Source organism: Macrotis lagotis, chromosome 2, assembly GCF_037893015.1.
Source record: "Macrotis lagotis isolate mMagLag1 chromosome 2, bilby.v1.9.chrom.fasta, whole genome shotgun sequence".
NCBI lineage: Eukaryota > Metazoa > Chordata > Mammalia > Peramelemorphia > Peramelidae > Macrotis > Macrotis lagotis.
Genome location: NC_133659.1, coordinates 57,879,065 through 57,906,094, shown reverse-complemented (window position 1 = coordinate 57,906,094; position 27,030 = coordinate 57,879,065). Strand labels below are relative to the sequence as shown.

General features: G+C 39.1%; 1 protein-coding gene and 1 long non-coding RNA gene across 2 annotated transcripts in view; both read left to right on the top strand.

Annotated features, from left to right (window-relative positions):
* Nucleotides 1–639: 639 nt before the first annotated feature.
* LOC141511015 (uncharacterized) lies at nucleotides 640–7,104 on the top strand. Its single transcript, XR_012475244.1, has 4 exons — nucleotides 640–721; nucleotides 2,860–2,946; nucleotides 4,343–4,461; nucleotides 6,969–7,104. It is a non-coding gene; the product is annotated as an uncharacterized LOC141511015 (long non-coding RNA).
* Nucleotides 7,105–10,082: 2,978 nt separating this feature from the next.
* Nucleotides 10,083–27,030, top strand: part of ALDH9A1 (aldehyde dehydrogenase 9 family member A1) — a 32,065-nt gene continuing 15,117 nt past the window's right edge. Inside the window, exons 1-7 of the mRNA XM_074221880.1 lie at nucleotides 10,083–10,326; nucleotides 12,084–12,229; nucleotides 16,871–17,000; nucleotides 19,385–19,519; nucleotides 20,480–20,676; nucleotides 21,943–22,083; nucleotides 23,675–23,863. Coding sequence (XP_074077981.1) covers nucleotides 10,152–10,326; nucleotides 12,084–12,229; nucleotides 16,871–17,000; nucleotides 19,385–19,519; nucleotides 20,480–20,676; nucleotides 21,943–22,083; nucleotides 23,675–23,863 — 1,113 coding nt within the window. The 5' untranslated portion in view covers nucleotides 10,083–10,151. The remainder of the gene's footprint in view (nucleotides 10,327–12,083; nucleotides 12,230–16,870; nucleotides 17,001–19,384; nucleotides 19,520–20,479; nucleotides 20,677–21,942; nucleotides 22,084–23,674; nucleotides 23,864–27,030) is intronic.

Below are 27,030 nucleotides of genomic sequence, written 5' to 3'. Positions count from 1 at the left end.
ATTTCTAAAACATAGACCTAATTTTCAGGGTTCAATTTTTGTTTCCTTTTAAGAGAAATGATCCAAGAATCATTTTTCTTCTACCGCTTCAAACTTTCTACACTCAACTATTTGACTGTTCCATGCCACCCCACATATAAATTTGTCATTACTGAACAGTTTTAGATAGGTTACTATTTTTCTTAAAATAAACAGGCAAACAGTTAACCAAAAATAAACAAACAAAACACCCCTAAAACACCTAGTTATTTGTCAATGAAAATTTCTGTTATAAGGTGTGTACAATTCACACAAAACAAGCTTTTCAAAAACAACAATTTCTTTCCTCATATGATTAAGATAGGAGTTAATTTTTTTTTTGTAAAAACAAAAAAGGAATTTACAAAACATATTAACACTGGGGAGTTTCCTTTAAGTTCTGTTTAAGATGTTTGACTACTCAAAACTACAACAATTACATCTTTCAGAGTATAATAAAGGGGTGAAAACAGCAATATATCAACTTAAAAAGTGTAGATTCTAAATAAACCAAAGATTTTGTAAGGGTTCTTGAGAGGTGGGGAAGATTAAAAGGCTGGAGAAATCCAGAAGAATTTTAAAAATCCAAGTCCTCCATAGCAACCGTTCAAATTCATCAATAGCGTCTGGGGCTATAGGAACGGGATCTTGACCGTGATCTATATAGACTGTAATAAGGAGAAGGTGATCTCCTTCTGTACCGGTAATCATATTCTTCATATCTGTCATAACTTCGATCATATCCTCTATCAGAGTAAGAATCTCACCGTCTACCGCCTCCACCACCACCGCCGCCTCCACTATGAGTGGACCTGCCCATGTAGATGCCCGGGGTGCCAGGGGCCCGTGAGAAGCGGCCCAAAGCCACCCAAGCCACGTGGCCACCGCCCCCCCCCCCCCCGTGCCCGAGGTATTATTTTTATTTAGGAATTTTGGAATATAGTTTTCTTTCTATTCTATTTATCCCTGAATTACGTATCTATTTATATCACAGCAGGTATTCGGGAGGATCATTTCTGTTTCTGTTTCTATTTCTACAAAATTAATGTCGTATTAGAATTAATTTTTTGAATATTTGCTAGAATTCATTTCTCTGTTCCTGTTTCCCCCATGCTCACTGCCCTTTGGGAAATCATTTATAGCTTGTTCAATTTCTTTTTATGTCACTCGATTATTTAAGCTCTCTCTTTTTTGTTCCGCTAATCTGTACATTTTGCATTTTTGTATAAAATTATGCCTTTCATTTACCTGGATAGTTTTATCGATAATAATAATAATAACAATAATAGCTAGTATTTATATTGTGCTTTAAGATTTGCAATGACTTTACAAATGATATCTCATTTTATCCTTACAATAATTTTGTGATATAAGTACCTACCCCCGTTTTACAGATAAGGAAATTGAAATAGACAGAAATTAAGTGACTTGTTGGAGAACAGTTTTGAAGTTAGTTCTATATCCTTTAAGGTCCAGCACTCTATCATGTGCCACATAGACATCTCACTACTTATTCAAATTTGTTTCTAATAATTTCAATTATTTCTTCTTCCTATTTTTCACACTAATAATTTGTATTTACTCTTAAAAAAAAGAATTTGCTAATGGTCTATCTTCTCCATTGTCCCTCAAAATTCTTCTACCCCATTGGTTATGACTGTAAATTCTTATAATTTAGTCTTTCCAAAGCAGATACATCTTATTGGGTTGATAACTTTCTTTCTTCCTTTTCTTTGTTTTTAAGTTTTTGCAAGGCAAATGGAGTTAAGTGGCCTGCCCAAGGTCAGACAGCTAGGTAATTATTAAGTGCCTGAGGTTGGATTTGAACTCAGGTACTCCTGACTCACTGGGCCATCTAGCCACCCCAGGGCTGGTAACTTTCTGATGATGGTCGCTGTTACTTACTACTATTGTTGCTAAAAACTGTTATTTAATTGTTTATTCAGTTTATGAATTGCTTTAGTGATTGGTTAAATATATTTTTTGAGAGATACTGTGAATCTTTGAGAGTGTTACTTGGAAAATACTGTCACTTTGTGAATGTTAATATTCATAAGAGATTACAGAATAAGAATGAAGACATTAAGTTTTTGTGGACAAGTTAACAGATTATTGTCAATTGAGCAGTTAGGTGGCACAATGGATAGAGCCCTAAGCCTAGAGTCAAGAAGACTCACCTTCCTGAATTCCAATGTGGCTTCAGACACTGACTGACTGTTGTGACCCTTTGCAAGTCCCCTTAACTCTGTTTGCCTCAGTTCCTTATCTATAAAATGAGCTACAAAAGGAAATGGCAAACCACTTCAGTATCTCTGCAAAGGAAACTCCAAATGGGATCATGAAGAATCATGAAGAAATACTTCACCAACAACATATATGTCTAAATATAGTTCGAAGAGAAATAGGCTATCCTGGTTCCCCCCAGAAGACAATGTTGGCATGTTAGGCTAGTCTCATTATCTTTCCAGTTGGAATGGATTGCCCCCTGAGTCTACTTCTTACTAGATTTTATGAATTTGCTGGGTATTTGAGAGCTTCTTTCCCTGCTCAACTTCTTTAATTGGTGCATGAGCACATATATCTGAGGTTAATGAGGCTATTTGTCTTTGGAAATGGGTATTTTTCTAGGCCTTTTCCATTGCCTCATAGACTTTTATGGATTGTTTTAATTTGTTGTTACATGATCAAGATACCTGACTTACCAAAGAACCCTTTAAACCTATTCTTTGCTTATTTGGTACAGTAATTTAATATTTTCTTCCTCAGGAAAATATATTCTTTCTAGTCTCACTAGCAGATCGTACACTTGTCCCAAAATTTACTAGGCTTCTTTATTTTTAGTCTGTTTTTCAGGTTTTTCTTGAATCAACCAACTGATGATTTATCACAAGAACAGGAATAGGATGTGACCTCTGGAACTGGCCTTAGGTAAACTGTAGATTACCCCAAATTCTCTTTAATTGACATTTTTGAACAAGTTCCCTTTCCTTTATACTTAGAAATCCTCCCTCTCTTCACTGGGGATGTCATCTCTTTTTCAATGTCTTTTGGCATCTTTTTTCACATTTGACAATTTTCTCCCAATTTATATCTGGTCACACTGATATTGGAGTGCTCTATATTACTCCCTGGCCATCCAGCTCCTGTTGAAAACTCATTTTCCTCCCATTACATTTTATATATTTTGAAGTTATTCTCCTCCCAACTTGTTCTCTGGTCATTTAAGGCTAGCTGATTATTTGACAAACCAATGAATGCTCATAGGAGAGAACCAGTAGACTTAGAGCTGAAAGAAACTTCAAATAGCATTAAATCCAACACCCTTATTTAAAAATGAAGGAATTAATTGAAGCCCACCCAATGTAGTCAGAAGCATATGGAGTCAGAGGTTTTGAGTTCAACTCTGATACTCATTCTGTGACCTTGAGTAAAGTATATAAAGTCTCTGGAAGGCATAGTACTGGGTAGGTTTTAAGGTCCTTTCCAGTTCCATGGCAGATGGGAGAATTAGACCTAGAGTGAGGAAAATTTGAGTTCAAATCCAACCTCAGACATTTACTACCTGTGTGACTTGGACAGATCATTTAACTTCTGTTTGCCTATTTGTTTACATGTAAAATGAAGATAATAAGAGCCCCAGTGTTTGGCATATAATAGGTATTATATAAATAATAGCTACTATTATAATTATTATTATTATTACCTTAAATTTGTATTGAGGTGTAGAGAAGTTAATCATATAGACAGCATGGATTCCCAAACAATTTGTACATTTTAACATAGGCCTTCTTAAGATAATACCCAGTGTAGCAATTAAAATAATTTCAAGAGTCATAGTTTCTGGGTATTTTAATAATATTATTAATAATGATGTCATTTTATGAATTGAAGCTGAGTGAAGTGAGCAGAACCAGAAGAACATTGTACACATTAATAGAAAGACTGTGTGATGATCATCTATGATGGACTTGTTCATCTCAGCAGTACAATAATCAAAGAAATTCTAATGGGCTTGTGATGGAAAATCCCATCCACATCCAGAGAAGGAATTATGGAGTCTAAATACAGATTAAAGCATACTTTTCTCAATTTTTAAAAATTTATTTTATGTTTTATGGTTTTTCCCTCTCATGGTTTTTTCTCCCTCTGTACATATCCTTCTTTCACAAGATGATTAATATGGAAATATATTTAACATAGCTATTCATGTATAACCTATATTAGATTACTTGCTGTCAAGGGGAGGTGGGGCAAGAGAGGGAGGGAGAAAAATGTGGAACTTGGAATCTTACCAAAAAATGATTGCTGAAAACTATCTTTGCAGGTAGTGAGAAAATAAATAAATAAATTTATTTAAAAAAATAATTCTGGCATCTTAATAAAAGGATGGTGATTTATCTGTACATGCTCTTTTGGAAGAGGAATGGCAATCAGTTCTGACAGGTAAACAGAATGGGAGGTGGGCTATATTAAAATGAGGTTTTGAAAGTGACATCATTTCACTCTTGCACAGGGAAGCTATCTCTAAATAACCTTAAAAAAATCTGGATTTTAGAAGAAGGGGAGAACTCTGGATCTCTTTGAATTATTGGTTATTAATAAACATTTCTCTCACCAGGTTTTGGTATTTAAGCTATTAGATCAATTTAAAGGAATAATGTTAAACTAGATAGTCCCTAAAAGCTGTGAGTATACTCTTACTTAGTCCAACTTGCTCCCTGGAAATACATCTACCAGGATAGCTGCAAAGCACTCCCTCTGCAAAGTTCTATTCAGAATGCTACAAAGCTGAGATCCTGTTGTTCCTTCTTGGTTGCCTTCATCATATTCTAGGTCAAGCATTTTGTTCCTACTAGGCTTGGCTATATACAAAATCTCCCCTTGATTTTAGCTTCCCACTGGCAGCTTATTCTCCCTTCCATTAAAAGTTCATAATGTTGTAACCTAGTTCATTTTTTTTCACCTTAGAGAACAAACATGGCAGCAAAGAACAGAAATCAATATTCACTGGGCATATGTTAGCCTGGCTAGGAGGTGCCCAAGGTCTTTCTTTTCCAGAGTCAGGCATTTGCAGCATAGTTTCCTCTCTCAATCTAGCTGGTAGGAAAGAGGGATAGCTCCTAGGAATCTATTTTTTTCTGCCTCTCAGTTATGATTCAGAAAAACAACCCAAAGAGACCAGTATGTAAAAATCAAACTGTAAATATATTAAAATATAAGCTTGTTCCTTGGCAGTCCTTGTTTTGTAAGTGTCTACAAAGATGAAACAAAGAGATTGCTTCTCTTTTGTTAGGACTGGACCTTGTGGGGGATCCCACAAGGAATGCTTTTAGATATTAGTTTTTTTGTTTGTTTAGTTTTTTAAAACATAAAACAAATTTTAAAAAAGTGAAAGTAGCATGCTTTGGTCTGCATTCAGATTCCATAGTTCTTTCTCTGAAGGCTGATGATATTTTCCATCACAAGTCTTTTAGAATTGCCTTTAATCATTGTACTGCTAAGAAGAGTTAAGTTTATCAAATTGAGGCAAAAAGGGTTAAATGACTTACTTAGGGTCACACAACCAGTAAATGTCTGAGGTCATATTTTTTTTTGGCAAGGCAATAGGGTTAAGTGACTAGCCAAGGTCACACAGCTAGGTATTTATTAAATACCTGAGCTAGATTTGAACTCAGGTCCTCCTGATTTCAGAGAGGGCTTGTATACCACCCAGCTGCCCTGAGTAGCCAGGTTATAGAATAATAAAGGAAGAAATACATTTCAGGTGAGTGAGGAACAGAGGCAGGAGAGTTTAATACCAAACTGAGGATTGGTTCCTAGTCCAGTTTGGCTAGAATGAAGATGACTTGATTGTATAAATTAAGGGCTTAATAAATGTCTAATGAATAGAATTAGAAGGTATAGGAAAATAGAGTATACAATAAGAATGGGAAAAGTAGGTTGCAACAGCTTTTATTACATGCCTGCTAATCAAATATCCCCATAACAGTCCTGGGAAGTAGCTGCTATTATCCTTGTTTTACAGTTGAGGAAACTGAGGCAGATGGAGGCAAAGTGACTTGCTCAGGGTCAGATAGCTAAGGAGTGTCTGAGGTGATTCAGGTCTTCCTGTCTCTAGGGACAGCCATTTATCGACTGTCCAACCTAGATACTTCTAAATATCAGGAAAATGGTTTGCATTTCATCCCAAAGATGACAGGGAGCTCCTGAATGTTTTTAATCTGGGATTTCATATGAGCAATATGTGAGGAAGATTAATCTGGAGACTCTGTGAAGGGTAGATGGAAGATAGAAGAGAGAAACAAGCGGCAGAAATGCTGAGATAGGAAAAATAGCCCAGTATTCCAGGTGAGAGGTTATGAGGTCCTTACTTAAGTCTGTGGTAGTGTGAATGGAGGGAAGAAAATAGATATTAAATATACAGCAGAGGCAGACTCTTTAGCTGATTACCTGGGAAGAATCTTTAGTCTGGGTGACTGAGAGGATCATATAGTAATTTTAAAAAAAATAGACAAGAGAAATAGGAAATTTCAGAGGATCAGTAAACTTTTTCTGGGAAGAAGATGACTTGGGAGCATGTTGAATTAAAGGTGCTGGTGGAGGTAGATCTTGGTCATGTACTTATCATTTTTAAGGAAGGAAAGAAGAAAAAGAAAGGACAAAGGCTTGAGGGTAAAGGAGAGAAAAGAAAAGGAGAAATAAATATATAACATATATGAAGATAAATTCATGAGAATCAATCCAGGAATCTGAGGAAGGAAGCATGGCAAAACACTAAATGAGATTCAAAGGAGGGAGAAATAGAAATGATTAGATTAGTTAGGATAAGGGATTGTGAATCTCCTTATGAAGACATGACTGAGTAGTGACAAGAGACTCAACCATTAGGGCATTTGAAGATGGCAGATTACCAAACTGCTTTAATGATGATTTCATTATTCCAAAAACAGATGTTCATGTGGAACAGGTTCCAGACAACAAGAAAACCTGATTACTGAAGTAAGAACTTTACTGTGAATTTGCAATTCACTTAGAACTTGGAATACAGCAGAAGAAAGAAGAAAATAGTCTGGCATACATCCTGGGTTTTTGGGGTGCAGATTGAAAAAAGAAAGGAATGTTCCAGAATGGTAGGTACATTAGGATAGGAAACTGTTAAGAATGAAATTCTTCAGGGATCTGGGTAGTGTCATAGATAGAACACTAGTCATGAAGTCAGGTATGATGTGAGTTCAAATCCAGAACAGACACTTACTAATTGAATGATCATGTGCAAGTCATGTAACTCTGATTGTCTAAAAAAAAAAAAAAGAAATTCTTAGACTGCAAAAAGAAACAAAGAAAGAATTGTCTAAAGAGACTGATAGGGTCTTTTCTCAATCTTCCTTGGTACTCTTCCCCCCCCCCCCACAGGTTTTTGTAGCAGTGCTTTCTCCTGTTTCTCCTCTCTGAACAATCCTTCTCAGTCTTTTTGTTATTGTTGTTGGATCTTGGCCTATGTTAGGCCAACTAACACCAGAGGGCCCTGCCAAAGGACTCAATGCCATTGGCTTCCTTGCTATTTCTTCTGGCATAGGACATTCCATCTCCCAGTCAATGGCATTTTCACTGGTTGTCCATCATACCTGGAGCTTTCTCATTGCTCATCTCTGTCTCCCCATTACCTTCAAGTATCAACTAAAGGTCAACCTTCTGAAAGAAAATTTTCCCCATTGTCCTTACTCTTACACCTTTGAGACCATCCCCCAGTCTATCCAGTATACATAGTTGTTGGTACATGATCTTCTCCTTTGGATTAACTATGAGTCCTAGAGAAGGACCCGTCTTCCCCCTCCCATTTTTTTTGAATTCTGGGTTCTTAGAATAGTGCCTGATCCATTGAGGATGCATAATAAATTCATGTAGACTTAAAATGTTTGTAGCTCTGAATGATGGACAGGGAACTCAGCAAACAACATCCATAAAATCGAAGCAATGTCACATAATATAGATTACCACAAGATCATTTAAAAATAGTGTCAGCAATACTAAATGAACTGAATTTGATGGCGGATATTTTTTTTTAAAGAATGTTGGATTGAGGAAGATTTAAAAAGGAATAGGTCTATTGCTTGGGGTGAATAATATAATGGAAATGATTGAGGAAGTTAATCAATTTATATTTTGCTTCTGTTTCTCCTAACAAGAACCATTTTTAGGAGGGAAAGAACAAAAAATGATTAAGGAGGAGTGGAAACTAATACTGAGGGATAGGATGTTAAGAGTGCTTTTATTAGCCAAAGACAATGCTAAGGGCTGGGAATTCAAAGAGAAAGGTAAAAACTGTCCAAGACCTCAGAATCTAAAGAAAGCAGCTATCTAATGCCTGAGCAAGATTCAGTCTCAGGTATTTTTAAACTCCACATCCAGCACTATTCACTACACTCCTTATATATTAGACTCTGTCCTTAGGATCATAGGTATAGGACTAAAAGTGGCCATAGAGTTATATGGTTTTAATAGTGTATAAGCCAAAGAAGGTAGCTAGATGACTCAGTGGATAGATGGTTGGACTTGGAATCAGGACGACGAGTCCAAATCTGACCTCAGACACTGATTGTGTGATCCTGGACAAGCTCCTTAACTTCTGTTTGTCTCATATTTGTCCATTTTCAAAGCTGACCAAAACATTATGGAGATGATGCCATGTCAAGCACTTGAATTGAACTCTCCTTCTGAGCCATCTGGGTCCAGTGGCCAGATACGAATCAGGATGGCTGGAGATGGTCTTGGATGTGAGGCAATCAGGGTTAAGTGACTTGCCCAAAGTCACATAGCTAGTAAGAGCTAAGCATCTGAGGCTGGATATGAACTCCTGTCCTCCTGACTCCAACGATGGTGCTCTATCTGCTATGCCACTTTGCTGCCCTTCTGTTTGTCTTAATCCATCGGAGAAGGAAATGGTAAACCATTCTTGTATCTTTGCCTAGAAAACCCTATGGACAGTTTGGTCTTTATGGGGTTTGACATGACTAAGCAAGTCAATCTCATTTCATAGAGAAGAAAATTCAGGCTTAAAGTACTTCACATACCAAAAAATGTCAGAGATGGCGAATTGAACTTAGGTCTTCTCACTCCAGAGACAATGTTCTTTAATTTGTGTCAAGGAGACCTTAGGAGATGCACATTTAAAAACAGCAGTGCCTCTGCCCTCCTGGGGCCTAAGAATTTTTTCCATTATTATTATTATTATTATTATTATTATTATTATTATTATTAATCCAGGTTGAACATCACCCCCATGTTGCTGTTGGGGTGCACAGTGTTTTTCTGGTTCTGCTCATCTCACTCAGCATCAGTCCATGCAAATCCTGGGGCCTAAGAATGAACGGAAGCAGCCGGGGCTTTGTCCACAAGGATGGGGCGGCCCAGTCAAACCACTTGACTGCCAGACAGCGTCACCCCAAGAGTCTAGGGGCCAAGCCACAGCCCTGCAGCCTGGGCAAGCAGCGCCCCTGGGCATGCAACTTGACTCTGCCCTTGCAGGGGTTACAGGAACGGGAGCTGTCATCGCCAAAGTCCCCCTCATGAGTAGGGGTCTCATCGGAGGAACCGAACCCCAAAGACCACGGGGTTGCTCCGGGCGACTGGCACCAAAGCTTCCTGTGAGCGCTGTTGTACCCCCAGCCTGTGGAGCACAGAATAGGCCTGTAAGAAATGCCGCCCCGCTTTCTTCTTTGCTCCCTCCCCTTCTTCCCTCTTCCCTCCTCAGAGCCGCACTGATACAGTCTGGCCTCGCGGACCGCCCCCCCCCCCCCCCCCCCGGGGCCCGGCCGCCAGGGGCGGAGCCTCTCGGACCACGCCCCCGGGCCGTCAGGGGGCGGAGCCTCGCGGACCGCGCCCCCGGGCCGTCAGGGGGCGGAGCCTCGCGGACCGCGCCCCACCCCGGGTCGCCAGGGGGCGGAGCCTCTCGGACCGCGCCCCCGGGCCGTCAGGGGACGGAGCCTCGCGGACCGCCCCCCCCCCGCCGCCAGGGGGCGGAGCCTCTCGGACCGTCCCCCCCCGGGCCGTCAGGGGGCGGAGCCTCACGGACGTCAGCAAGACGTCGCGGGGCGGGGCCCCTTCGGCTGCGGCCTCCCCGCTACGCCGCCCCCATGCTGTGCCTCCGAGCCCGCCCGGCCGCCGCCCTCCGAGCGCTCCTGCCGCCCGGCCGCGCCGCCATGAACACCGGCAGCTTCTCCGTGTCGAAGCCCCTCAATTACCGCGGCGGGAGCCGGGTGCAGCCCGCCGACGGCGCCGGATCCGAGGAGGCCTTGGAGCCGGCCACGGGTGAGTGCGCGGGGCGGGCGGGGAGGGGGAAGGAGGGAGGAGAGAGCAGAGGGGGGACCGGTGACCTCTGGCCCCACCGGGCTCTGCTTCCCGCCCACCACAAGGTTCTCGACTAGTCTGGTTTTTAAGGATTCTTAAAGAGTAGGTGGTCCGCGCTCCCATGGTCATGACCCTCAGCCCTGGGACTATGATGATGATGATGATGAGATGATGATGTAATAGCCAGCATGTTATAATGTGGATTTCAGGGTTATAACACACTAGATGCTTTATTGTGTCTTCACAGGTAGATGATATTCGTGTTAATCCTCCCCTTTTCAGATAAAGACAGCTAAGGTTAAGTGACTTGGCCCAGGGTCGCACAGATCAGTTCTTGGGCCCACCTTCTTCCTAGGTGTCCTTCCGGGGTCCCACAAGCCCGATATAACCCTTGTCACAGGGTGGTGGGTGGGAGAATGAGCTGAATTAGCAAAGGATTGGGACAGAGTTCTCTCCTTGACCCTGGTTAGAAAGGGGGAATCCCAAGTTTTGGTTTGGCCAAAGTACATCTTGCCATAGTTACCATTTACATAGAACTTTAAGGTTTACAAGACATTCTACATCCGCAATCTCATTTGAAGGGCAGAAGAATGCATCAGAAGTACTTGGAAGCATAATTATCTGTGATTCCCACCTTTTGTGCCCCCAGACAGTTTTTTTTTGGCCGCAAAGATTATGCAATTTTTGTTGGGAATCAGTTTTTAAAATCTTTATTAAACAAACACTGTTTGCTGAACTTGCAGCTTCAGTGGCCTGGAGAGGAGATGCAAAGTTTAGATGAGACTGGTAGCCTAATTTGCCCAATCCCCATTAATATCTGTTTAATAGAGTAAGTTACTTAGAAGGAAGTATAAAGCAGAGTTGACCAGAAGTGGAACCTGAGAGGGATGGGGAGGATTTAGGAAAAACTTAGGTGTCAAACTGACTTGCAAAGAAACAGATGTAATTGAGAAACATTTAAAATAATTAAAAATTGACTTGCTAAGAAATAGATGTAATTGAGAAATATTTAAAATAATTAAAAAGTGGAAAAAATAATTAAAATAATCAAATTAAAAAATAATAAAAAATATTTTAAAATAATTAAAGATTGGGCAGCTAGGTGGTGCAGTGATAGAGCACCGGCCCTGGAGTCAGGGGTACCCGAGTTCAAATCCGGCCTCAGACACTTAATAATTACCTAGCTGTGTGGCCTTGGGCAAGCCACTTAACCCCATTTGCCTTGCAAAAAAAAAACCCCTAAAAAAAATTAAAGATGTAACTGGAAACATAGCTAAATAAATAAAAGTCAGTGGAACATAGATAATGTTAATATGTAGTTTTCTAAGTGTGTTATATTTTGACCCCATTTCTATTTGACAATCCTACTGTAAAGGATAGGATTAATTGTTGCAATTCTGCATACTTATAAGCTCTTTGTTCTGATGGTATTGAAAGACTGATGGGGGCGGAAATGAAGGAAAGCATCCTGTGCTAAGCACTTATTAAACATCTCATTTGGCCCTCATTAAAACTCTGAGAGGTAGATGTTATTATCCTCATTTTACAGTTGTGGAAACTGAGACAGAGGTGCAGTGACTTGCCTAGGGTTATCCAGTTAAGGAACATCTGAGGCTGGATTTGAACTTAAGTGTTCCCAGTTTCAGGCCTGGCACTGACTAAATGGCCTGCAGAACTGTCTTCATTAGAAATATCTCTTCTTTTTATTCCCATTTTAGGCCGAGTAATAGCTACTTTCCTTTGTTCTGGAGAAAAGGAAGTCGATTTGGCAGTTCAGAGTGCAAAAGCTGCTTTTAAAATATGGAGGAAAAAGTCAGGCATGGAGCGTTCCCAAATCCTTCTAGAAGCTGCCAGGATAATTAGGGTATGTTGGTTTTATTCCTCCTTAGAGGACTCTCCCCTTTAAAAAGTTACCCTTGAACTGTTCAGTTGTTTTTTATGATGCCTTGACTTTAACATGAAATCACTTGACTTGTATAGTATAGTTTGGGAGGAAGCTCTATCTGCCTAACTTAGCTGATCATGTAGGGTTATAAAAGGTCATAATTTAATAATTTCTATTAGCAACTTGGTTTATCTTCATTTGACAGCAATTCATCCTTGTAGTTTGTTTACTTTTTATATTGTTTTATGATCTTCTCTCCTTCCCTCTTAAGTCCACTGAACCCTCAGTGGTCCTAAGTTTTTTCCCTGACCTCCCTGAGTCTATGAGATTTACATATCTTTCCATTCTTCACATCCTTGTGCCAATTTTCTAGATATTAAGGACTCTTGGCTTGATTTGCTTTATATAGTATTCAAAATGATGGGATATTTTCTTTAGGAGCTTGCTGATCATGTAGAAATAATTTTCCTCAGCCAAAAACTAGTCATCACCTTGGTGGCCATTTCATTGCTGAGTCTCTCTAAACTCATAGGTCTAGAAATCTTTTTGTTTTGTTAAGATCCACTACAGGTTATGATCCCCTGGGAAAGCCTGTAACAATCCTGGGTCCTCTCCACACCATGATAAGGAATCTGAGTGGCATTTTGATCATGGTCATTATAGACTAGTGACCTTTCCAAATACTTTAAAATGAATTTAAATGTACTACTTAGGCTCCTGTTTTCCTTATTATAGTTGACAATTATTCTTTCATCTATTAGAATGCCAGAGTCCGGTTTTTTTTTGTTGTTTTTTTTTTTTAGGCAATGGGGTTAAGTGGCTTACCCAAGGCCACACAGCTAGGTAATTATTAAGTGTCTAAGGCTGGATTTGAATTCAGGTATTCCTGACTCCAGGGCTAGGTTTCTAGCCACCCCAGTGTCACCTAGCCGCCCCCAGAGTCCATTTTTATAAATTGAGTAAATAAAATTGGCGAGAGAAGCTCAGTTCTTGTTATTTGCAATATTGATCATTATTGATCATTAACAGCCATGATTGAGCCTATAACCCTGTTCTTTTGTGCTCCTTGTTTGTCCACCAGTATTCCTAAATGTGTTTGTAGACATTTGAAGGGAAGGACAAAGGGTAGCCTTGATTCCTGTTAGCTGTAGGACTTCTTCAGGTATAGTAAGAGAGGGTAGGAATGAATGGTAACAGAAAGCTAAGGCTCAAAGGGGAATTGTACATGGGAGAAATTATAACAGCTGATGTGTTGAAAGCAAGGAAGAGGAAATTGAAATTTCTGTAAGGAAAGGAAGGAGTCTGTTAGAACAGCCTTTAGAGATTTCTCTGAATAGCATGCCACAAGGAAGAAAAGCTTCAAAATTAGACTAACAGTGTTAAAAAAAATAACCCAACAGATCTCAGCAGCACTTTTGGAGACAAGAGAATTGTTGAAAACAGAAGTAATATTGGTGTTCATTATAAGATGAATCAAAGGGAAATGATTAGTTCTTTTTTCAAGAACTTTCCAAATCCACTAGGATTGGGCTTTTGTTGATCTATGAGTTAAACTAGTATCAGAATCTTGGGTTCATTATCAAGGGAGCATGCTATTCCGACACATCTTTCAAATTAACTGTGTGTTTTCATTATTCCCTTGCAAAAGATTTTGGGCCTGCCTGAGGGGAGGTAGAAGGGTAAGATGTGAAAAACAAACATCAGATTCTCCAGTGCTGTTCAGACAATACAGTGGAGAGTATTAGAACTGGTTGAGTGGAAGTGGTTATTGGATTAATCAAGAACTCACTGTTGAAGAATGAAAAGAATGAGGGAGGTTGATAAGGAGAACATTGCATTACCATGGAAGAGAATTTCATATTACAAATAATTTTGTTTTACTTGCTGTTGCAGAAGTATATTTTTATATGGGATGACCTTTTGCAAAACAGTATTAGGTGTAACATTTTACAAAACATTAATAGTGTAATATTTTACAAAACAGTATTAGGAACCTGGTAGTAGAGAGTTTTGCTCTCTCTGTAGTGGGTGAGGTCTGGGAACCTTTATGTCTTTTTTTTTTTAATGTTTTTGCAAGGCAAATGGGGTTAAGTGGCTTGCCCAAGGTCACACAGCTAGGTAATTATTAAGTGTATGAGGTCGGATTTGAATTCAGGTACTCCTGACTCCAGGGTCGGTACTCTATCCACTTCGCCACCTAGCCTGGAACCTTTATGTCTTAAGAGAGTGAAAGCTTCTTTTGATTCTGTAATGAATGGCCTTCTGAATTGTCCCTGGGGCGTTCATCCAGATCCCCAGTCCTTTTTGGAGGATGAGAGGAACTTTGAAACATGCAGATACTTCTTGGTTTGTTACATCAAAACGATTAATAACCATTCTCTCTGGGCAGATTGATTTGAAACAATGTCAAAAGAGAGTTGTAAACTCATTTAAAAAAATCTAGAGAGAGAATGAAGCTTCTCAGCCTCTCCTGGGAAATATTTCTAATGTCTCATTAACCTTTAAGTCAGAAAGTTAATTCATCTTTTTTCTTCGCCTCTATCTTTTGCTTCTTGTCCTTTCCAAAATAAAACCAAAAAACCCTACACCCAGTCACTAATTTTATCTTTCTACATTTTAAACTTTTAACATGTATATTATTTTTTTATTCCAGCTATTTTAGGGATATTGAGGCCTTAGCTTTACTGGTCCAAAAATTCTTTATTTTTATCAATTAACACAATTCATTGCTGCCACATTGAATTTTACTAACCAGACTTAGAATAGATGGATTTATAAACCAGTGCACCAACATGCTTGTTTACAATGGAAGGTAATTGATAGTAGTCTTCCATTTAGTGCCATATTTCAACTAAGAAACCAGGACTGGAAGATTTCTTTCAAGTTTTAAAGTCAGTAGGAAAAAGAAGATGGGTAACTTTAAGGGAACTAACTTTAAGACTATTAATAACCATCAGCTTATATGGCCACTTTCTCATCTCTACCAAAGCTTCTCAGAAAATAATCCACACATCAATCAGGAACAGTCTTGTTAAAGGTATCATAGGCATTTTTTAAATAGTGTTATACAATGAACCACATCATGTGTTGATTGAAAGATGTGACTAATATAAAATATAGTATTATTTAATATAAATGCTTACAGTTTGTTGACTGTAAAAAAGCAATTTATTCAACAGATTAAAAAAACCTCCTTAAGATCTCTCCTACAAAATGTAAGCATGCATATGTCAATCATAGAAGAGTCTTTGAAGAATGTGATGATAGACTTGCCTTTATTCAGTGATGCTATCACTATTTGGAGCAACAGATCCTAAAATAAGAAAATCTGCTCATTGATGGTATTGACCACTGTCATGGGGGCATGTGAGAGAGATTCCATGATGTCCTTCAGATGCTCTTGTTTGCAAATGGCACTGTTTGGATTATCTGATTCAGTCATATTGCTGGGTCTCCTAAATGACAACCAGAGTCACTCAAGAGCTTGGTCTAATCATCCACACTGAGAAACCAGTGAATGAAGAATTCCCCTTGTCAGACTCTTTCATATCAGTGGATTACAAGCTATAGACTTCTTCCATCAATACATATATTTTGGGCAAATATTGCAGTAGGAAGATGAGTTGGGCCAAGAATTGAATATGTAGATTAAAGTCTGCACAAAATGGTAGAATTCTGTAATGATCCCAAGTATTTTCCTTAATATTAGGGTTTTTCAATGATGTTATCTTCCTGTGAGTCAAAATGGTACTACAGTCATAACAACAAAGGCCAATGGAGAGCTACCTCATTTATCCAGTCCATCTTCAAGCATTTTTCTGTTGCACCATATCTATTCCAGTGCCAAAGCCACTTTTTCTTTTTAGACAAATCACTTTCTTTTAAGTGTTTTCTTCAAGGACCTGTTTTTCAAAAAGTTATCATTTTTGTTACTTTCCTTTTTATATTTCTTTCTATCCTTGGGGAGTTGTTGAAGTAAACTGGGTAGACAAAGGATTCCAAAGGGATATTTGGGACCAGGTACCTACAGAAGTCCTTTTGATGGAATTCAAGGGATTAATAGTTATGAATATTGCGATGCCAGTTGCATGCCAGGGGATTTATTTTTTAAATTCTCTAACATGGGGGCGGCTAGATGACGCAGTGGATAGAGCACTGGCCCTAGAGTCAGGAATACCTAGTTCAAATCTGGCATCAGGCACTTACTAATTACCTAGCTGTGTGATCTTGGGCAAGCCACTTAACCCAATTTGCCTTGCAAAAACCTAAAAAAAATTTTTTTTCTAACTATTTTCATAGAATATGTTTGTGTGCGTATACACATGTATATACATAGATGATATGGATAGATTTCTTCCTATTAACTTTTCTCTTCCTAATTGGCCCTAAAATGAAATTTTGAATTTGATGTCAGTTCCACAAGTATTTGACAGGAGGAACTTGTTCGATAATAGTTGAGTCTATTTTTTCTCTTAGTCATTATTATCACTTTTAAAAAATTCTCTTCCAAGGACAGCTTTTTTCATTGTAAAAACTAGACATCTTGTTTATTTTACATAATTTGACAATGAGTACACTTAGTGATATGCTTTTAATCTGTTTTTTCTTTATTATTTGAAGGAACGGAAGGATGAAATAGCGGCTGTGGAGAGCATCAACAATGGAAAATCTATTTTTGAGGCTCGATTAGATATTGATACTTCTTGGCAGTGCTTAGAGTACTTTGCAGGCTTGGCTTCTTCTATGGCAGGTAAGATCATGCTGTTGACCAGGTACTGGGTCTCAAATGGTAACTCTGGAATAAATTAACATGAGAATTAAGGTTTCAACTTTATTTGGAGAAACCCTTCTCTGGTTTAGTGATTTCAAATTGGTGTCTCCTATGCTCTGGCCCATTGCATTGAACTCTGAAAACTTATTAGATTTAGTTTCTAATATAGTGAACTGTGTTCTCTGAATACTTTTTGACTGACTGACCAGGTCAGTTTGACTGAATGAACAGGAAAGTGCTAACAATTGTTTTGCTAGTTATGAGTAAAAGAATCCTCAGACTTAGCATCTGCAATGCCCTTCCTCATTCTTCTCTTTACTCATTGAAGACATTTGAATAAATCAGCTTCCTTCTTCATATTCCAGTGACCCCTTCTGTTTAATTCAAGAATGATTAGCTGGATTTTGAAATGAGGATTATTGAAATGAACCTTTGTTTTGTTTTTGTTTTTTCTTTTATTATTTTTTCTCAATTACATGCAAAAGTAGTTTTCACCATTCATCCATTTGCAAGTTTTTCTACCACCTTTCCTTACCTCCCTCCTTCCCATTGTCATTGAACAATCCAATGGAAGTTGTACATGTACAATTGCATTTAACATATTTCTGTATTAGTCATATTGTGAAAAAAAGAATTAGAATTAAGGACAAAAAAATCATGAGAAAGAAAGAAAAAACATAAAAGAAGTTTGAAAAAGTTACCATAGTATGCTTTGTTCTGCATTTAGACTCCATAGGTTTTTCCCTGGATGGCATTTTCTATAAGAAGTCTCTCAGGATTATCCTTGATCACTGAACTGCTGAGAGGAGCTGTGTCCGTCATGATTGATTATCTCGCAGTATTGTTGTTAATATGTAAAGTATTCTTGTGGTCCTGCTCACTTAACTCAGAATCAGTTCATGCAAATATTTCCATGTTTTTCTAAAGTCCAGTTGTTGCTGATGTCTTAGAGAACTATAGTACTCCATAACATTCATGTATCATAACTTGTTTAGTCATTCCCCAATTTTTGTACATACCCTTAATTTCCAATTTTTTTGCCACTACAAAAAGAGCTGCTATGAACATTTTGTGCATATTTTCTTTTTTTTAATGACCTTTTTTGGGATCCTGACCTAGTATTGGCATTGCTGGATCAAAGGATTTGCACAGTTTTATTGCCCTTTGGGCATGGTTCCAGATTGTTCTCCAGAATGGATCAGTACACAACTCTACCAACAGTGCAATAGTGTTCCAGTTTTCCTACATCCTCTTCATTATTGATCATTTTCCTTTTTTGTCATCTCAGCCAATCTTATGGGTGTAAGGTGGTACCCAGAGTTGTTTTAATTTGTATTTCTCTTATCAATAATGATTTGGAGCATTTTTTCATATAACTAGAGATAGCTTTAATTTCTTCATATGAAAACTACCCATTCAATATCTTTGGACCATTTATCAGTTGGAGAATGACTTGTAATCTTATAAATTAGATTCCGTTCTCTATCTTTTTAGAAATGAGTCCTTTATCAGTAACAGGCAGATAACATGCTTTCTTCATTCCTTAGAATCTTGGCTGCATTGGTTTTATTTGTGCAAAACCTTTTTAATTTAATATAGTTGAAATCATCCATTTTGCAGTTTATATTGTTTTCTGTCTCTTGTTTGGTCATAAACTTCTCCCCTCTCTATAGAGCTATGGTATCACCCTATATATCTGAATCCTGTACCCATTTCAACCTTATGGGGTGTGAGGAAGTTAACCATTGTTACCAAGGAGATTCAGTATTCTGTGAAGTATTTATTGTTTACTCACTATGTGATTGGAATTATGTAAGATACAAAAGTGGTGAATATATTACAGTTCCTGCTAATAAGAATTTTGTAATCTTATTGGAAAGACAAGTTTTACATTCTGAAATAAGGAAAAGACAGACTTTTTTTGTTCCAGCATGTATGTAGTTCTGTCTTCCCTTTTTAAAACCTCTCTCCTGGTGTTTATGTATATTTGTGTGTATGTGCACTTGTACATAGGTTTGTAGATTCACACATTTATTCATGTCCATATATTCATGTTCACATACAAAATATCATATGGAGTCAACAAGGAAAGCGATTCATGTAGATTAGAATTATCATAGGTGATGCGAGAATTGAACTAGACTTTGAAAGATGGGTGGGATTTAATTAAGTGGAGAGTTAGACTCCGATGTGGACTAGAGCAACACAAGAGGAAAGAAATAGTGTATCAGGAATGAATCTGTTGTTATTCTTGGGGAACATCAGGGAGATGGTTTGACCAAGGAGATGTTTATTTGGGGAGAACAGGGTTGTACTTTTGAAAGAGAAAAGAGTTTTATCTTCCCTTTTGTGTATCTCCTTAGGTGAGCATGTCCAGCTGCCTGGTGGATCCTTTGGATATACCATACGGGAACCTCTGGGGATATGTGTTGGAATTGGAGCATGGAACTACCCTTTCCAGATTGCTAGTTGGAAGTCTGCTCCAGCTTTGGCTTGTGGTAAGTTTGGAGACATTACAACAGATTCAAGTTAAATAAATAGATTCTTATTGAATATTTACTTACTATATGTAACTCAGTCAATGGGGGAACTGGTGCCCATATTGAGAGCTTCCTCTCCAGTGCCCATATGCCAAATGATAGAAAAGTAGAAGAATGCTCCAGTGATAAATTGAAGAGTTAAGAGGAAGGGGAAAGTTTAGACATTTGGAATTTGATATATCAATGGGAATTACAGTTGATGGTCTAGGATTATACAAATGTAGAAGTCTTCACCATGGAGGTGGGAGTTGAAACCATGGGAGCTAATGGGGTCACCAGAAGAGACTTTAGTGAGATAAGAGAAGAGGACCCACTACAGATGTGCACATATCCATTGGGTGGTGGAAGGGGAGAAATGAATAGGATGAAGATTTGCAAGGAAGATGGAGAAGATAAGAAGAAGGTGTCCAAAAGGGGGTGGGCACCAGCACCACTTGCTACAGAGCGGTCAAAAAGACTAAGAAACTGAGAAAGGGCTGTTGGATTTGGCAAGTAAGAATTACCCAGAGAGTAATTTCTGTTGATTGATAAGGTCAGAAGGCCATCAGATTGCAGAGGGTAAGACAACGATGGAGTTGAGAAAGTAAGAGACATTTAGTGTGACAGATGGTTTTAAAAGTTATCTGGAGGGAAGGAATCACAGTTTTCTTTAGAGAAATGTATGGACAAAACAGATGTAAAACATTAGTTGGGGATATCTGTTGAAATGTTATTCCTTTGATTTCTATTTTGAGCCATCTCCTCATATTGATACTAATTAGTGAGGGGAGTCGATAGGGGGAGAGTTGTGCTTTTTGAGGGGAGTGAACTACATGGACAGAGCCAATGTGGAAGAAAAGTCAAATGTGGAAGGGAAATTAACATTAGCATTCTCTGTTAAACCTTCTTAACCAGGACTGTCCTCTGCTTGATATGCAGGTAATGCCATGATCTTTAAGCCTTCTCCCTTCACCCCCGTGTCGGCATTACTGTTGGCTGAAATCTATACTGAAGCAGGGGTGCCTCCTGGACTCTTCAATGTAGTGCAAGGTGGGGCTGCTACCGGCCAATTTCTTTGCCAGCATCCTGATGTGGCCAAAGTTTCTTTCACTGGGAGTGTGCCCACTGGCAAGAAGGTACTTAAAAAGGATGTTTGGGCAGCAGGGACTCCACTACCGCATTCGTCAGAGTAATTAGATGCTGTGGTCTCTCCAACTTAACATGTTTTCTTTTTTTAAAAATCTATTTATGGGGTGACTAGGTGTCATAGTGGATAAAGCACCGGCCCTGGAGTCAAGAGTACCTGGGTTCAAATCCGGTCTCAGAAATAATTACCTAGCTGTGTGGCCTTGAGCAAGCCACTTAACCCCATTTGCCTTGCAAAAATCTAAAAAAAAAAATCTATTTATTTATTTTGGGGTTTTGCAAGACTATGGTGTTAAGTGACTTGCCCAAGGTCACTTGGATTTGAACTCAGGTCCTCCTGACTCCAGGGCTGTGTTCTAGCACTGTGCCATCTGGCTGCCCCAGCATATTTTCTAAGTGCTTTTTCACCGATTTAAAATTTTTTTTTTTTAGTTTGTATTGGGAATCTAGGCTTCTCTAATGCTATGAAGGTAGGCAGTCAGCAAACTTTGTCAGAGGACAAGTTTACTATTTCAGAGGGTAAACTGTTACCCTGTAGTATTTAGTGGCTTGTTACTTTTAAGCTGGGACCCAAGAAGAAAGAGTTTTAAAAATACATTTTTTAGATAAACCGCCTTCTTTTCCCACCTTAATATGTGCTCTCACCTCCAGCCCATCCAACACCTAGTAATTGTAAGAGCACTTTTTAAACCATTCATGCATAGTACTGTAGCTCTTTTTCTTTCCTAATTTAGAAAGTTTTTTTTTTTAGTTTTTTTGCTAGGCAATGGGGTTAAGTAGCTTGCCCAAGGCCACACAGCTAGGAAATTATTAAGTGTCTGAAGTCAAATTTGAACTCAGGTAGTCCTGACTCCAGGGCCAGTGCTCTATCCACTGTGCCGCTTAGCTGCCCCTTAATTTGGAAAGTTTAATGAATAAATGGAAAAGGATGTATTTTAAGTAAGCCTAGGTCCTGAAAAAGAGTTCCTCAAAAGTTCTTGTTAAATGCTGCAGGCAAATATGTAGGTAGAAGATAAATGCAGGATAAAAGGAAGGGATCTCAGAGAGTAGACACTAGCAGCTAGGGGACCTGGAAAAGTCTTCCCATAGAAGGGGGTACTCGGGCTGGGTTTTGAAGGATACCAGGGATTCTACCTCCAGACGAGTTGTGAGTTTAGAGGACTGACTACTAGAACATGTGGGAGATATATGGAAGGAGGCCAGCACCTCAAGGGAGGAGGGATCACCTTCTGAATTTCTCACGTTTGCTGTGTTAGATCATGGAGATGGCCTCGAAAGGTGTCAAACCCGTCACCCTGGAGCTTGGAGGCAAATCTCCCCTGATCATCTTCTCAGACTGTGATATCAAGAATGCTGTGAATGGAGCAATGATGGCCAACTTCCTCACTCAGGGCGAGGTACACATTCCCCCTATGTAAAGGAGTTTAGTTTTATACTGAGAACAGTACAGCAAGCTTCTGTCTGGGGACATGAGTAGGAAATCCAAAGGTTCATTTGCTTTAACTTTAGAGACAAATAGCTGTGAAATGGTTAATTTTTAATAGGATTAAGTCACAGAATCATAGTATCTCAGAAATGTACCAGAACTCTAAGGCCATAGCATCCCAACTTTTAGAGCAATTAGAATTTTCTCTACATTCTATTACGTGGTCATCCAGCCTTGATAAAAGGTCTCTAGTCAGGGGGGATCCACTGTCTTCCGAGGCATCCATTCCACTTCTGGGTCATCATAGTTCCTCAGAAAATTTTTTCTCATCCTGACTTTATTCTCTATATATCTATAGCTATTTATAACTTTTACTCCCTATTCCTCTTTTTGCCCTTTGGAGTCAAATAGAACCAAGCTAATCTTTCTTCAACATCCTAGTCTTTTGAATCCTTGATGGCATCTATTGTTTCAAGGTTTTTTTGGGTCCCAACTGTCCCTTCCTTAGTTACCTCTCCTGGTTTTGTGTCATCTGAAAATTGGATAAATATATCATTTATGTTTTTCAATCAAAGTAACTAATGAAAATGTTAAATAGCAAAGTGCCAAGAAGATTCCATGGAACCATTATAGTTAATCAGTTCCAAAGCTATTTAATTACACTGTTGTCTAATTCATTTTCCCACATAAAGTGGAAGTCCATGTAAGTAGCATGAGAAGGTTTTTTTTTTCCCTGTCAATTCTTTTCTTAAAATCTTGCCAAGCTCTATCACAGCATTACCCTTGTTGTTCAGTTTTGTAACCTGGTCAAAAAGGGGAAATGAACCTGCTCTGACTTGACCTACTCTTGTTGAAATGAGGAGAACTGTGTGATCAACTGCATCCTTTCTTAGACATTAATGACATTCGTTAACCAGGCCTATAATAATATGGACAGGAATTTTGCCACGAATCAAAGACAGGCTCATTGGCTTATACTTCACAGAGCCTATTCTTGTGAAAATTGGGTCATTGTCTCATTTCTTGTCCTGTAGCACTTGTCTCATTTGCCACGAGGTTTCAGAGGTTACTTAAAATAGCTCCACAGTCACATCTGCTAGTTTTGTCACTGTCCTGGGTTAGAGAATATTTGAGTGCTCTCTTTTTCTCTCCCGGTTTATATTGGATTTTGACTCTCCATTAGCCCTTTGATCTCTTCAATTCAAAAAACTGTCTTCCTTCAGAAAAATGTCCCAGAAGGAATAGATTCTTAATTCCTAACTATTGTCCACTCCCAGATAACTACTATGAAATATTTAAAAAAATAAGCAAAAAATCCACCAACTCCAAATAGCCAGTATGAGGAAGTAGAATAGGAGGAATGTGTATCTGAACAAACATCTCCGCTTAAATAAATAATAAAGCACCTAGTGGAATAGCTTCAGTCTGAAAAGGACATGTGTTTTTTTTGAAAATTCTCAGGGATAAGAACAACTCTTGTTTTCATTTAGGGTTTTTCAAAATGTAAAGGTTTTGGTTTTTTCTGTACAGTTGTTCTGTGTTTTGTTCTCTGTCTATGCCAGGTTTGCTGTAATGGCACCAGAGTATTTGTGCAAAGAGAAATTCTGGATCAATTCACAGAGGAAGTTGTAAAACAAACCCAAAAGATAAAGATTGGGGACCCCCTTCTGGAAGACACAAGAATGGGCCCCCTCATCAACCAAGCACATCTGCAACGTGTCCTTGGATTCATTGAACAGGCAAAGAGTCAGGTAAGAAATAAGGAGTCTGTGGATCTCATTTTTCTTGTCAGGTATAATATTTATTTCTCTTATTGATCTAAGTCTATAAAGTGTTCTTCCCAATACACCCTTTATTGATCTGCTTATGTTCAAAATCTTGAGGGTTTTTTTTCCTTCCTGAGATCTTTGATTATTTCTGCCTTTTTTTTTTTTAAAAAATTCTTATTGAATTTTCTTGCTTGTACTCTGACCCCCTCCCCTCTGATGGAGGTTTCCTTGGAGTCTGGATTGCAAAAGTGTCTCAGCCTTTTCCAGTCTGAGCAGCTTGCCAGCCTGGTTCTTTGCCCCAAATGACTGGGAACAATAAAACTGGCCTCAGCCGGATGCTGGGCTCTTTCCCTTAGGCATAGTGGAGACTCCATTCCTCTCTTCCCCTCCTCCCCCATCACAATGTACTTGGTGTCCTGCCCCAAACCCTCTTTTCCTATTTCTGGCCCAGCCCTTCAGAGAGCTGCCAGTAGATGGAGGTGCCTCCAGGCAGTTGACTAGTACCGTGGATGTACATTAATGAGAGCAGGACTTCTGTACTCTTGTTTCTGCAGTGCTTTTAGTTTACTTCATGCAGTTTTAGAATGGCCCACTGTGTTTTTTAAGTGGCTTGCCCAAGGCCACACAGCTAGGCAATTATTAAGTGACTGAGGCTGGATTTGAACTCAGGTACTCCTGACTCCAGGGCTGGTGCTCTATCCACTGCACCACCCAGCTGCCCCAGAATGACCCACTGTCAAGAGAGGGCTATGTCTTATAACCTTACAACCTTATAACAAAGTATCCCAGGGCTAAGTGCAGAGCCTGTACCTCCTGGGTCCATAAGTTTTGCTTATTGACTGATTGATTCCTAGGGGTGACTTAGGGATGTTGGTTGCTGCGCAGAATGGATAATGTGTCAAATGGTAGAATCAGAATTCAACAAAACCCTAGCAGGTTGGAGCTTTGGGGTTTGATGTTTGAGGGTTTTGTTTTGGGGCAACTTCCTAATAATATATGCCATTCAAGTTTGTATTTAAGAAAAGTAGCCCTTTTGTGCTCAGCTATCACAGAACTTGTTCAGAAATAGTGAGCCCAAGAGTGTGTTGGTGGCGGGGTTGGGGGGGGGAATGTCTTCTCAGGGACAGCTGGTTATAGGGCTTGGGGTGGGACTTCTTAGGTTGTGGTCATCTGCAGCCTCCCTGGGGAGTAGAGGCAACATTTAAGACGGAGAGAGGGATGCACTCTTGTACTGATCTCCTCTGAGGGAATGTGTGGTATTTGGAGGCAAGGTGAAGATGATTCCTTGTTGTGGTAATTGTCCCTCTGCCACCTGTGTATTTTCACCTCTAGTCATGTGAGTTCCTAACATTGGTGTTGCTGGAAGAAATTCTGTTCATTAATTACTCTGCATAATTTAAAATTTCTTTTCTTTCTACCAAGGCCGCCAAACTCAGTTTACTTTCTTCTGTTTTTTTTTTTTGTAGATCTCTTTCTTCCTTCAGAATCCATTTAGTTGAAAGACTAAAATTTTACATAGCAGATGGTAGATGAGTCTTAATATATTAACTTTTTTGAGTAAATGTGCTGTTAAAACCCAAGTTATCCTTTACTCTAGCAATGCTCTGTGTGCAAATTTTGTCAGAAATATTTACTTGATTTATTTGCCATTTATTTAATTCTGGTTTTCCTCTGTATCAGCAGACTTGGAAGGTAGTACAACTCGGTGGTGCAGTGGATAGAGTGCCACACCTGGAGGCAAACACTTACTGGTTTTCTTTCCCTGAGCAAGTTCTTCTATTTCTCTTCTACTCCTCAGTTTCCTCATTTCTGAAATGGGGATATTAAAAGTGTTTGATACTGGTGTTTCCTCAGGTGTAATTTTTAATCACTTTTTTTTTTGCTATCTTGGTGGGGTACACATTTTATCTTCAACATGCCCAGTATGTTTGCCCTCCAGTCTTTCCCCTTCTCTCTCTCTCTTTTTTTAAGGTTTTTGCAAGGCAAATGGGGTTAAATCGCTTGCCCAAGGCCACACAGCTAGGTAATTATTAAGTGTCTGAGACCAGGTTTGAACTCAGGTACTCTTGACTCCAGGGCCAGTGCTCTATCCACTGTGCCACCTAGCCACCTTCTCCCCTTCTCTTTTGAGATTCACTTACTCACTTGGTGTTCTCATTTACTACCATGGAATCAGTTATCTTTTTCCACAGATGACTCCCAGATCTGTCTCTGTATCCAATCCTAATTTCTTGCTACATCTACAACTGAATGTTAGACACCTCCATCTGTATATACATTTAATTGGCACCTCAAACTAAACTTGGTCCAATCTAAATTCTTTATCCTCTCCATTCTCAACAAATATTTATTAAATACATGCCTGTGAGATGGTTAAAGTGAAATGAAGACTAGTCTCTTCAGTAAGGAGATTACGTGCTTCTAAAGCCTCTCTTCTTCCAGACTTTCCAATTTCTGTTGGCATTGCCAGAGCAAGAGAGAAGAAAGCCAAGGACAAACCTAGGGAGAGATACTCTTCTTAGATCAATGGAAGAAGACAAGGGACATTGAGGTAGTGAGTAGGGGGTGAAGCAAAGCTGGAGAAGGGTGGTATCTTAAGAAGCAGAAGGAAGTGGACATTTCCAGAAAGAGAGGCATTAGCCAGTGGAGTTGGTATGATACAGTGGAGGCAGAGTACATGATTCCAGATTTTGCCTTTGACATTTGCTGCTTGTGTGACCTTGGGAAAGTTATCGAACTTCCCTAGACTCAGGTTTTCTCTTTGTAAAATGAGTGGATTGGATGGAATGCTCTCCAGGGTCCTTTCTAGCTCTGGGTCTTTCACCTTAAGTGCCACAGTTGTGTTAAAGAAGTTGGTTTGGGTGACCAAGAAGTCATTAATGAACTCTCTGCCTGTGACTATGCCATGAAAACCTTTTCATGAAGTTTGACTCTAAAGGGAAGATAAGAAATAGCAATGGAAGGCCTGCTTTATTTTTTCTTAATAGTTAGAGGAGACCTAGCCTGGTGGTAGGATAATGGCATGAAGCCCATGGGAGAGATGGAAGATGGGTTGAAAAGAACCTACTAGCTGAGATCCCTAAAGGAAGCAAGACAAGGGTACAGTTACTGAGATTGATCTTGGAAAGGAAAAGGGATACTTCTTCCTC